General features: G+C 38.5%; 1 protein-coding gene across 4 annotated transcripts in view; it reads right to left on the bottom strand.

Moving 5' to 3' along the window:
• Nucleotides 1-13,338, bottom strand: part of Sytbeta (Synaptotagmin beta) — an 80,866-nt gene that overhangs the window by 14,786 nt on the left and 52,742 nt on the right. The window contains exons 1-7 of one of the 4 annotated variants that reach the window (XM_087350554.1): nt 8,983-9,819; nt 4,940-5,149; nt 3,874-4,453; nt 2,211-2,401; nt 801-920; nt 456-576; nt 4-152 (exon numbers count right to left, since the gene is read on the bottom strand). In XM_087350554.1, the coding sequence (XP_087206680.1) occupies nt 4-152; nt 456-576; nt 801-920; nt 2,211-2,401; nt 3,874-4,453; nt 4,940-5,149; nt 8,983-9,084 (1,473 nt within the window). In that variant the 5' untranslated portion in view covers nt 9,085-9,819. Of the gene's footprint in view, nt 1-3; nt 153-455; nt 577-800; nt 921-2,210; nt 2,402-3,873; nt 4,457-4,939; nt 5,150-8,982; nt 9,820-13,338 lie in introns of those variants that run through there. The other 3 variants (XM_022074872.2, XM_022074871.2, XM_022074870.2) reach the window with 3 other exon arrangements.

Here is a 13,338-nt window from a genome sequence, read left to right as displayed (position 1 = left end):
TACCTCAACAGCAGCATTAGATAGACTTGAAGAAGCCACATTAAAAGTAAGGGCTTCATTCCAGACTGGGTTGCAGGTGCCTTTCCGTGCAGCTGTTTTCTTTTTCTTCACCCTCTTCCCTCCACTCAGTAAGTACACCTTGACAAATGGATCTAAGAGAAATGCATATAAATTCTATATATTAATAGCCATTCAGTGTAAAAATGAACACCAGCATTTAAAATATATGCAGTTATAGTTTTCACAAAACTGTCATGTTCTCATGTCTCAAGCATTTCTCACTCTTATAGCTTCTTAACAAAATAATGTTTTTAAGAATGTGCACTAAACATATTGCAACGTATTTTTAAGATTTCATAAGCCTATCAATATTAGGTGAGGCATACAAATTTTGACGCCTCATCATGTAACTGCCTACATTTTTCTACTGTCTCATATTTATTGTATCTACTCACCTATATTGTCTTTATCCTTTGGTAAGAATAGGTTCCGTGCCTTGAGCAACACAACTGTAAGCCTTTCAGCAGAAGGCAGGTAGCTCAGTGAGAGGAGCACTTCCTGCATCTCTTCTGGAGGCTAAAGTAAATGAAGTGAAGTTAAGGTGATTTAATTGCTTTACCACAATGTGAAAAAACTTGTTGCTATGTGTTAATGTTAAAACTCGCTGCTATACATAATTAACTCATAGACCTACAAACATTCTGAAACACAGTACATTTAAATGAATGCACAAATACCTTCTCTCTCTGATTATGATTCTACAGTACCAAATGTAATCATATTAACACCAAAAGTAATACCTTCTTGTTTTTGGTTATCTCACCCCACACTTCCACATTTGATGCAACATCAAATTCATCCATGCTCATACACACTTCACCCACAACATCATTGCGTGAGAAACGGTCATAATCGAACACCTGAAACCAGAAAAGACATATCAGATACAAGTTTACTATTCAAAGGCTTACAGCTTACCTTGAAAATAATAAAGATAATAAAAATAATTTAGTACACTAAATAATTAGTCACCTAAGATGGTTCTTAATTACCAAATATGTGTGTATATTATGCTTCAGATAAATGACAGTATCCAATAGAATTACAGTATAATGCATCAAACATTGTCACAAATCTTTAAAAAAATCGTTAGTTTTGACGATCTGTAGATAAAATAAACATTTTTCAACTCATTAAACTTAAAAATTAACAAACCAGTAACTAATACACTATTTTTATGGGGCTAGAAAGTCAGTCACAATCATTAGAAGCTGCCATTAAATCCTACTCTGAACCTTCTAATTCATGTTCACATCTCCGTAACCTAATTCACAAAAATCAACTTTGCCTTTATCATACTATCTATCCATAAGTCTGCCAAGTGGCCTGTTTCCTCCATCCTCCTTTGTTTAATCCCCTACAAAATCAGGAACTGAATATCATGGTCAAGTGGTTAGCACTCTTGCTTCATAGTCAGGAGGTCCCAGGTTCACCTGACTGAGGTCCTTCATGGTTTTCCTTGGTCCCTCCAGGCAAATGACAGGATACTACTGAGAATTAGGCCATGACCACTTCCTTCCACGTCCATTTCATTATTCACAATTATCCTCTTACTTGACACTATACAGTCTCAGATACTGAAAGTGTCCTGACATAAACTATAAATAAATAAATTAACAAAATTATTCAATGAATACAAATCTGAAGCTTGTCATTATAGGTAAAAGGAATGTGGCCACTTTGCCTCAGCACCACATCAAGACAGCATAAAGGGGATGTGGAAACAAAGCTTCACAAGTTCTAAGATGTCAGCTCTAGATGAAGGAAAGTGGTTATCTAGTTCTGTCCCCCTTTCATTATCATGTTACTTTATTATAAATTATTTGATTAATTTTATTTAATTATTAATATACAAATTTAAAAGCAAGCAAAATCCCTCGTCCCACTGCACAAAAGGCTGAATGGGCCCCCTGACCTGGTTTGGATGTGATGGCAAAGGGAGAAATCCTGCCCTACCAGGAATCAAATTTGGTCTTCCGGCCCACAACCAGTCATTTCATTTCCTGAGCTGTTTCAGATCATTTTTCATCAACAAATAAAGGTTAACTGGATTTAAATTTGTATCGGTTAAAGTTTATAAATCTAACTGATGTTATTAACCTAAACAAATTAGAAAGGGAAATGGGCTCTAATAATCCATTTCTCCTTACCTGTAGCACCAATGTTTTTTCCTGCAAGTCTTCGTGAGATACTGGAAACTTAAAATGCTGATCAAAAAATGGGTTTGGATCATTCCGGTGAATTGTTGTCTGCCTTTTGCGATTGTCTACTGCAGGAACAAGACTCAAACGCACATAAGGGTCATTGAATCCACCCTGGTCACTTCCTGCAAGGTCATGTGCTGTGGATAAAAACACATTTGTAACTATGGAATGGGTTTATTTAAAGATTTTACTGGGCTTAATTACTGAATAGTGAAGAAGTAGAGTAGCTGGGATTAAACTTAATTTTCCCAGTTTCACTTCCATTATATAAATGAAAAAAATTATTCAAAATAAACATTTTTGTTCTCTTCCTCTACCTCCAAATTTAGATTTAACAGATTAGTTTCTTGTGATCACAATTTTGAGATACTTGTGACCAATTCTGCTTGATGTGTCATCCAAAAAGATTTCTTGTTGACAAAGACAAGTCATAAAAGTGTGAACACACTATGTATATTTTCCTTCGAGGCAAAGTGTAGCTTCTAACCATCTAACTATCTAGATGGCTTACAGAACCCGAAGGTTCATCACCGAATTCACTATTGCCCTCCACCAGACCCTGTCCTGCGCCAAAGAAATCCAGTCTCCTTCAACTCCTATTGCCCATAGATCCCACCTGAGATTATCTTCCCATCTATGTCTAGGTAACCCCAGCGGTCTCTTCCCCTCAGGCTTCCCAACCAATACCCGGTGTACACCTCTTGTCCCATCCATGCACGCTACATGCCTAGCCCATCTCATTCTTCTCGACTTAATCACCCTGACAATACTGGGGGAGGAGTACAGATTTTTATAAGTTCATCAATACGTAGTTTTCTCCAGACCCCATCGTCTTCTTTCCTAAACCCAAATATCCTCCTCAACACCCTATTCTCAAACACCTGCAGTCTATGTTCCTCCCTCAGAGTGAGAGACCATGTTTCACACTCATACAAAACAACAGGCAACATTAGTGTTTTGTATACTTTAATTTTCAGGTTCTTAGAAATCAGACAAAATATTTTGAACTGAGAAGTATAAAGCATTTCCACAATTTAGTCTCCTCCTAACTTCCTCATGAGTATCATTTTGATTTGTTATTGTCGTTCCCAAATATTTGAACTTTATTAGCCACCCTAATATGCCTTTCTACTAGCTTCTAGTAATACTTCAGAGTACCTCTTTATTGGATTTACATCGTCATCCAATAAATTAACATCATCAGCATAAGCCAATAGCTAATGTGTCCCATTCAATTGCAAATCCTCCTGCTTGTCTTGGACTTTCCTGATGGCATATTCTAGCGCAAAGTTAAAGAGCAATGGAGACAAAGCATCTCCTTGTTTCAGACTGTTCTTGATGGAAAATGACTCACATAAATATTTACCTATACAAATTTTGCTACAGATTTCATTTAAGCACATTTTTATTAGACTCACTAGCTTCTATTAGTGATTTTATCACCTCACAGATATATGCCAAACACACAGATTTTGCAGTGTGTTTGCTTAATGTATTAAAGTTGGCATGGTTGCCTAGCAACTGAAAAGCAGCTACCAACACCATTTACATTTCTACTATAAAGTGTGATGGACATTAGTAATTACAGATACTAATCTTCATATCTTACCTTCAATGAGATGAACGTGAAGGTCAGATCTATCAAAGTCATATTTAAGCCTGAGGTGAAGTCTCCCTAAACTTGGTCCTGATCTTCGGCTTCCTAGAAACAGCGGACCATCCTGACGTTGGTATAAGTCTGGTTGCAGGGCTCCTAGTGGTGATGCAGGTGGTGCTGGAGGATCAGATACAAGCGACCTAGAAGGGACTGGAGGAATCAGCAAGGGAGACAAACATCTGGAAATGGCTGCACCTCTTGGTGATTGCGGTGGTACTGGTGAATTACACACTGAAGAGGCTGACCCGCGGTCAGTGAGTGATGCGAGGGATGACTGCGATGGGGATGGGGTTCGAAGATCCCCTGTAGAGCCACAGAAAGCAGAAGAGGCTCCACCAGGGGATGAACACCTCATGTCCAGGGATGCAGCTCTATGACATGATCCAGGAGATGGAGAGCGACTTTGATTATTAGTGGATGCAGAACCGGGGTCTGTAGATTGTGCTGCATGGAGGTGATGTAATGCTGATGAACTGGTGGTTCGGCCATCTGGTGCAAATGTCCTTATTTGTGGAGAAGAGCCTCGATGACCCTGCTGAAGAAATAAAGGTATTTTCTAAACCTAATTACATAATAGAAGCACTGTACTGAGTCCAAATATATTTTCCTTGTATTCTTCCAAATATTTTTCAAGTCAGAAAGTGTTTAAAAGAATAATAATAATATTGTGTCATTTACATATTTTTATTACAAGCTGTGTTTTTTAAAGAATCAAAGATCAATCTGAGGTAAATTTAAAGTCAGGGGTATCGATAACCCTGAACAAAGTTAAATTTATCTGACAACTTAAGAAAAGAACCCCCATACCAAATTACAGCCCACCATGTGACCACATCCTAAGCCACTTAAATCCTATCCACATTCTCACATACCATTTTTATAAGTTATACTTTAATATTGGCCTTTTACCTATGCTTTGACATGTCTAGAACCCTCTTCAAATGTGGATTTCTGACATCTTATATAATTTGTTTCCATGCATGCTACATACCTGTTAAGCTACCATAATGTTACGTACCTGTCTGGAAACGCTGCTGTCGAGGCTGCTCTGAGAGGACACCGATGGCGTTCTGGCCAGTCGGGGCTGTCCTCCTGGATAAGACTTGGACTGATGAGTCAGAATGGGGGAGGAGTCCAGTGGTGACCTCATCAGTTCAGGGTTCACAGAATGTGGAGCTACGGTCGGTACTGGCTGCACAGCATGTTGCTCCTTGGCCACATTGAATTCCTTCAGGAAAGGGAAAACGGCATGTGTTATTAAGGAAATGGCAACCCTTTTCAGCTTACAGTACACGCCCAAATATGATGCACATTTTCCTCCCTTCACATACCCGCTCCTCTGATAACTAGCTTACTCATCAAATTCCACCACCTTAAATTCACCAAAGCCTAGGAAAAGGGTGTATGTATATAACTAAATACTGCAAAGGAAGTAAAGTTGCTGCTTTAAGTCGATATTTCATATTACCTGAAAAAGGCAAACAAGAATTTCACCACTGAGTTCATGGCTAAATTACATAACAATTTTTGTTGAAAATTTTTAATCAATAAACCTGATAACTGGGAATAATCCGATAAATTATTTTTTTGTTTTGAACTTTTGGGTCTTAACCATGGTGATAGCGTTTCGTCACCAGCAGCAATGTTTGTGCGTTGGCCAGAATACACCTTCTTCATTAGCAACAGTATCTAGTGATTGCTGTATGAAGTAAAAGAAATTTTGGCATCACAACAAATAACTTGCAGCAGAGTTTAATTTGTCATATAGGTATAAAACTTCAAAGTTTCTCACCGCCATTATGTTCATAATGTTTAATATCTAAAAACTGTTTCAATGGGGGCTTGTAGGCATGTTTATGATTCATCATCAATTACTACAGTCAAACCGATAGCAAAGTTTAGATTCGCGCGTCCGCCATGTTACTTTTTTACATTTTTCAAAAGAATAAAGAATACGTTTACAAATGTTTATTAATTTTCGAAGATCAACACCCACATACAATTCCAAGATTTGCTAACGTTAATGATGCTCCCACGTACAGAAGCTCGCTTGCCGTCACTTTGTCGACACGAAATGAAAACGTACAAATGGGTGGTATTGTTTCCAGCGGCATGCTTTTCACATATATTTTAATGAAAATCTGTCAACTGGTCCAAAAGTTTCTTTGGACGCATATAGAGATACGGAAAGCCTGCATCTGTGTATCGTGTATGAAAGCGAACAAGATAAAAATGTTAGGAATATATCGGCTCAATCACGCGGCAACTTCTCTGCCGGCTGTGCATCGTGTGTAGCCTAATAGCAATCTAGTAGGCGCTCCATGCAGATTTTTAGGTTGTAAAAGAGTAATGGTTATATATAATGCATCTTTTGATTTTACAAAACGTTAGTTCCCCAGTTATAGAGAGTCAGCGTGCTGAAATAGTGTTGAGAAAATCCCAAGTTCGATTTCAACTGACGCCACTAATTAAAAGAGTGATATGGAGGCAGTATGACCTCTGAAACGTTGGCTAACATCGACCAGACTACACAGCGCAACAACCCAGAAGACAGAAATCTTCATTCTCATCGCCCTGATGACGGAGGCAGTATGACCTCCGAAACGTTGGTAAACATCGACCAGACTACACAGCGCAACAACCCAGAAGACAGAAATATTCATACTACATTCATCATCAAGAACATCACCCTGAGGCAGTATGACCTCTGAAACGTTCTTTAACATCGACCAGACACCATACTTCACGGCGCAAAATCCCAAAATACAGTCATCTTAAAAGTTTTCTTGTTTTGATCGTTAATGTTCTCATACTGGACACTGGAAGGTATAAGTTTGGCAGACATTCGCCAAATATAATTAGTTCTTAACCTGTCATCACTGTAATATAAATTTGTTACTGTCATCTGAACTGAGCCATAAATTTCGAAGGCTTTATTAGGTATTCTTATACAATGTTTTTTGTACATGTATTCGTGTGACAAGACAAACTATTATTTTTTATGAATTCATTTCCCTTCCTAGCGTCTAATAGATTTTGTGATTAAATGTTTCTTTTACGATACCGGCAGTTACGTTACCCCCTTCGTCTATCGAACGCCCTTATTGTTTCCACTGCCAGACCACGAGTGGCATTTTAATGACGTCACGCGGTCGATATGGAAGAGACAGCGAGATGTACACAGCAGGCCGATCCGTTGTACCCTTTGACATTTAGAACACCGTCCTTATCCCTGACCCCAAGTACACGCATATTTCACAAAATTAAACCAAATTTATAAGTCTCTTATGGTATACCGAGACTGTATATCCGACAGGAAATTATAATTCGATGTTTCAGTAGACTGGATGTGCGATTGTTGTAAATTCTACGAAGCGATAACTCGCCAAAGCCAAGGTTGCATCTCGATAGGGTCCTTGTCGAATTATCGTTACCTTGCTGTGTTCTCAGCATGAAGAATACCATCTACAGGGTGGGTGGGAAGTAAGTAGGCATTAAATAATCGCTTTGCATTGGAAATATAGAGGTTATATGCCTACTTACTTCCCACCCATCCTATATAAACGTCCGTATGTTGCATCTTAGAGATTATGAGAACGGATTTAGATTAAATGTTATTGGCAGTCTATATCAAATGCAAAGGATGTATTTAAATTTTGATTCGTATCCGTACTACAATATGAACCATACTTTACGTGAAGTTCAAATCTATCTTTATTTTTCTGAATAAAGAAAAGTTCATTGTAAAAAAAACCTGAAAAATGACATTAAATGGTCTCATTAAGGTCTTAAACATCTATTTAAAATTCTTTTCCGATTTGTTAAATATTTAACTAGTAGCAGTAGTGATACCACTGTGCTTTATAGAGTTAATTAGGTCCCACGCCATGAAGATGTATGGGGGAGTGGAGGTACAGATCTAGATATTCTTAATCTCAGCACTAGATAGGGGCGAGTAGTATGTTTAAACACCCCCACCGCCCGTACACACTGTAGAGTGGCTGAATCAGCCGTAACCTACATACGACGTTGGTATTCCGCGTAGTAACACCAAGTGGACTCCGACACTTCTAGCTAAGACGCCATAAGGCGTCACAACGTCACCGTCAACGTTGTGAGGACCTCAGATTTCAATTGCCTTAAATTATTTGGAACTGTAAGGCTGATTTATTACTACCTTCCCCCAGCTATTAAGACAACCATATCAAAGTTGTCTTATTGATTCCTTTTATGAAATGTGATGTTTCATGAGATTTACTGCCCCGGAATTTGCTTAAGTTGTGTTCGTCCAACCTGTGATCATGAATACAGATGGTAAAAAAATGTGCTGTAGGTGGCCACAGTGCGAGTTTCAGTCTTTCATTGTTCTCGATACTCGTTTACTGCAAGATATTATCGAATGCTACATACGTCGCAGAGAGGTATGATACTCGGCCATGAGGCTACGTATCCTGACAGTTTGATGTGATTTACCTCAGTCTCTACAGTTAAGGGCGGTAACAGCACATTAAAATAGGTCACGACAACTTCTTTCCACATGATTTCAAACTCATTATTCAATAATCCTTTTCTTCGATTCTGTAGAACGTATGAATATAACGTTGAAAGGCGCCGTTAAATTAACTAAAAACCAAGAATGCATCCGGCATAGGTCATAAACTCTTGATAAAAGTTAGAATATTTTCAGATAAATTATTTTACTTTTTGTATTTCGTTAAATAAATATCCAAAAATGATATTAAAGAGACATTACCGAAGCCTGTAATTTATATGGCGAGAAAGGTTTCTTTTGTTCACAAATTTCGTATTAACAGTTATGATTCAGACTCATCTTCTGGGGGAGGGGGGGGGGGGTCATTGGACAGATACAGACCCCCACCATGCCAAATTTAATATAAAATCAGTTAAATAATTTGTGATATCAAACAGAAGTTACATCATGTTCAATTTTGGCATTTCATGCAAAATACTCGTAATTTTTAATTACACCTATGAATTCATCGGCTTTATATGAGGGACGGACTGTCAGTCTCAAAATGGTAGACTGCGAATTGCACCCACCTGTGTTTTGTGAGTATTTCGTTCCTTGGCCATCCGTGCCCAAGTCTCCAGCCCTTTGTGGGTTATCCAGCACCCAGCAGGCCCCAATCCGCCACCACTCATGTTTATTCACAAGGCCTCAGGCGTCTTAACAGAATGACCCCACCATTTTCACGCAAGACTGGACTATGTTCACGTTCCTTCGCCTTAAACTGTAGCCAAGGAATATTGATTGTTGCGATCGACGTTGCTTTATATACAGAAAGAAGTTCCTTCTACTTTCGGATTATTAGGCCAAGTCGTCGTTGAAATTCTAACACTTCATCACAACGTATTCAGTTCGCTGAAATGCATATCGTGTTTTCTTAAAGTTACATATTAAAATAAATATCGTTCAACAGTTGGATATATTCACTGATATTTAAACATCACAACAAGGATGATTGTCATGTTATTGTGAAGCAATGCCTCTTGGAACTCCATTAAAAATGACGTGATAGTCGAAGAACATGTTTACGTACATTGCAAACACAACTGCACAAGTCAAACACAGCCTATAATCAATTATCTCCGTAAAACAAATATGATCTAATATTGCAAAGTACACGTGTATATGGCGTTAAAAGTAGAGCCGTTAGTGATGAATAGTCTAGTCTAGGGTTTCCAGGAAATCTTCCTGGTATTACAGTACCATCAAAAGTCTTGTATGAATATGTACATATAATGAAGCACCCTGTCGCGTAATACGGCGCAACACGGTTTATCGGCTGCTGACATGTTTACGGTCTAGGAATGTTCCCCACATTTGCGTAGTCGTCACTCGACCCCACCCGGAGTGTTCCGTCAGTCCCGACGACTAGAACGCTCGCTTGCTCCTGCTTCCGCCAGGTCGCGGGGGGCGGATGCAACAGGTTGCGACGTATTCGGGCTGGGTCTGCCTCGTTGCAGGAGAGGAAAAGATCGCCTCTCTTACGCAATGTGACGTTCTCTCCTCTCTCGGCGGCCCTCTCCATCCACAAACCCAATTTTTTTAATTCAGCCTGCAGAAGTAGGTGCAATATATGATTTGAGGTTTTCACAGCGGTGAGTATGAAGATTTCTGTCTTCTGGGTTGTCCGGATAATCGCCCTGATGACGGAGGCAGCATGACATCTGAAACGTTGGCAATCTACCACACTACACGGCGCAACAACCCAGAAGACAGAAATCTTCATACTCATCGCCCTGATGATGGAGGCAGTATGACCTCCGAAACGTTGGTTAACATCGACCAGACTACACATCGCAACAACTCAGAAGACAGAAATCTTCATACTCATCACCCTGATGATGGAGGCAGTATGACCTCAGAAACGTTGGTTAACATCGACCAGACTACACAGCGCAACAACCCAGAAGACGGAAATCTTCATACTAAGTCAGTATGACTATGCTACGGGCTGGACGACAGGGATTCGATTCCTGGCAGGGACTTCTCTCTTATTCACCGCATCTTTTTTGGTAAATGATTCTCCGAAACGTTGGAATATACCGACAAGTCTATACGGCGCCAGGAGCCAGAAAAATATCATCAGACTCGTAGACTAGTGGTAGCAGATCGAAAATGTAGAGGAAACAAGCGAATTTTTATAAAGAGTCATATATTCAATATGTGATGTTCTGAACCCCAATAATGTGGATTGTCTGAGTTCCCTGTGCAGTCACATTGAACCCATTTCTTGCACTAGACCGACTTCCCCCACAACTGTCTTTTCCCATTTAATTTGCATGTTCTTCCCATCTATTTCCACCTGTAGGAACCTATTCAACTATACAATGTACCTCGGTTCTTATATACTTACGTTATTTCTTTCTTTTGTGCATCTGCAACTGAGGGGTCTTATATTGATAATTTCTGTCATTTATATTATTTTCTACCTGTATCCTCACGCTCATGTCTCGTTATTAATGTATTTTAACGCTGTTTCAACAAACATTATATAAATTTTTATACGTACTCCCGGGCATAATTGTATCAAATCACTGCGTCGCGAAGTTTGGTTGAAATAAATGTAATGTACGCCATATCAGGTACTGTAAGCAGAGTAGCACAAGGCTTGATACTGATCGCTGAACTGTCAGAACAAGCCAGTACTTGGAAAGGCGTAATGAAAATGGAGTATACATATTTCGAATGTGTTCTTAGTGATTCTGAGTACTTCAATAGCCTTTTATTGCAAGCACAGAGCCCCTGCTATAAAGCAAAATACGTTGTTTTCTCTCAAATTAATACTTTTGCTTACATCTCCCTTCCTACTTACTACTTCAAGAAATATTTTAAATAAAAAGTGATAGGGGAACCACGGTTTCGGAGAATTTGACGTAAATACGTCTATACGGAAAGGAATTTTATATATTGGCTTTATTCTAAATATTTCCTTTATATATGCTTTACAATTGCGTAAAGTTTGATTAAGACATTGCTTATTTAACTTGAATTAGTTACGCTTAAGATGGGTCTGTGGTAGCTGAATGTAATGTAATGTAATGAAACGCAATGTAATGTAAGGTAAGGTAATGTAATGAAATGTTTTATAGGTAACAATAATGCCGAGTAAACAGATGACGTTTCCTTGGTAACATAACAATGAAGTTACACTTTTTCGTTACACTTTTTCGTAACACATTTTTGCCGAATGACACTGACCCTAAAATATAGACGTATTTACGTCAAAAAATATGTCTTAAAAAGTTACTATTTATGTAGTGTACCAATCATTTTTGTACTGTTTGTGGATTTTGTGAAAAATCATAAAATTTGGAAATTAAAGTAAAGGTTATATTTGACCAATATAAACCTATATTAAATGTAAACGACAGTTTTTGTCAAAACTGTCAATACCAAATTTAATATAATTCTGATGAATACTTCTGGAGACTACTAATTGACAGACGCGACCTCCGTCCTTAGTGCAAAAACTCTAATGCTTCAATCCCTGCGTTAACTAACTTGCTGCTGTACTTTGGGGGTAATACATCCCAGCCTCCTTGTACAGTAAAGGCAAATGTGGGGCTTCCAGACAGAAGCCTGTACAGTGTTATCTGTGCCGTCCTTATGTTGAGAAGTAAGCACAAAGTTTAGCCGAGAGATTTCCAATGGATCATAAGTAAGCTAAGGCCAGCCCCTGCAGCGAAACGGTTACAAACCGCACATGGTTAATAAATGTTCGAGTATTTGTGTAGCTTTGCCTTAGATCGGTTTATGGTAGGTGGGATTCTTCCATGTATGTAGACGACAATGTCTTTTCTTTTCCCCAGATTAATTTTTTAAACAAAATTTCTGTTTACACGAAACTATATAACCACTTCGCTCAGGCTATAGAAATACCAACCGCCATACTTGTTAAGTTCTCTCTCATCAGCATTATATAACGTATATATAAAATTCTGAGGTGTAAGAGTATTGACAATGTGGGATCATGACATTTTCTCTGGTAACAGTTTAAAAAAAATGTATGTTTTAACGTTATTTAAATATGGATGGTAACCAAATAAATTTATACATCCTCTTCTGTTTGGTTAGAGATAAGTAATGGACCACTGGAGCTAGACAAGTTAAATCTGGTGTTAATACATCGTCAGCGTCTATAAAATATTTTTAATTATTAATCACTACGCACGAAGAAAGGTTGGAGTTACACGTGACACATTTGAGATAATGAGAACTGGGAATCTGCAGTAACGGAAATTAGCATGCAGATAAATATTCTATTTGTATAATTTGCAATTTATAACCACTGCTTCCTTCTAAATACTGTAAGAAACATTTTCGTGTTCTGCCGTTAAGTTCTTCCAAGAAATTCTTCTATGTTGTTTTGGGGATCTGCCATCTTCGTACACTCACCAACTCAGCTGCTACCTTGTACACTCATAAGTTCCTTCACTGCCTTGTGCACGCTCAAATTACTGCCTTGGGAACTCATTAGCTCAGTTATTAGCTCATTCACACACTCAATAACTCACGCACTGACTTACTTGGACACCCATATTTTTCCTGTACGGCATTTCTTCGTTTGTTGCTTATTTAACAAAAGTGCCAGTCGATTAGAATATGCAGCGTCGAATAATAGGATGATTAATAAATAATGAATAGAAAAGCATGTGAAAGGAAGCAGTTGTGGCCAGATTTAAGGTATTATACTAGAATTTACCTAGAGGAACGGGGGGGAAACCACAAATAAATCAAAACAGCCGGTATCGGGGCCGAGATTTGAACCAGAGACCATCTGAGTACAAAACTGGAATACTGACCGCGATGTTAAGTCTCGAAGACATGTGATACGTCATACTTTGTTAAACTTGTTCTTATGATTTCTCCACCCATTTGAACCACACCCA

The sequence above is a fragment of the Zootermopsis nevadensis genome, unplaced genomic scaffold, assembly GCF_977971745.1.
Source record: "Zootermopsis nevadensis isolate Lab colony 2312 unplaced genomic scaffold, Znev_1.0 Znev_ptg000017l, whole genome shotgun sequence".
NCBI classification, from domain to species: domain Eukaryota; kingdom Metazoa; phylum Arthropoda; class Insecta; order Blattodea; family Termopsidae; genus Zootermopsis; species Zootermopsis nevadensis.
This window is presented reverse-complemented; position numbering and strand designations above follow the sequence as displayed.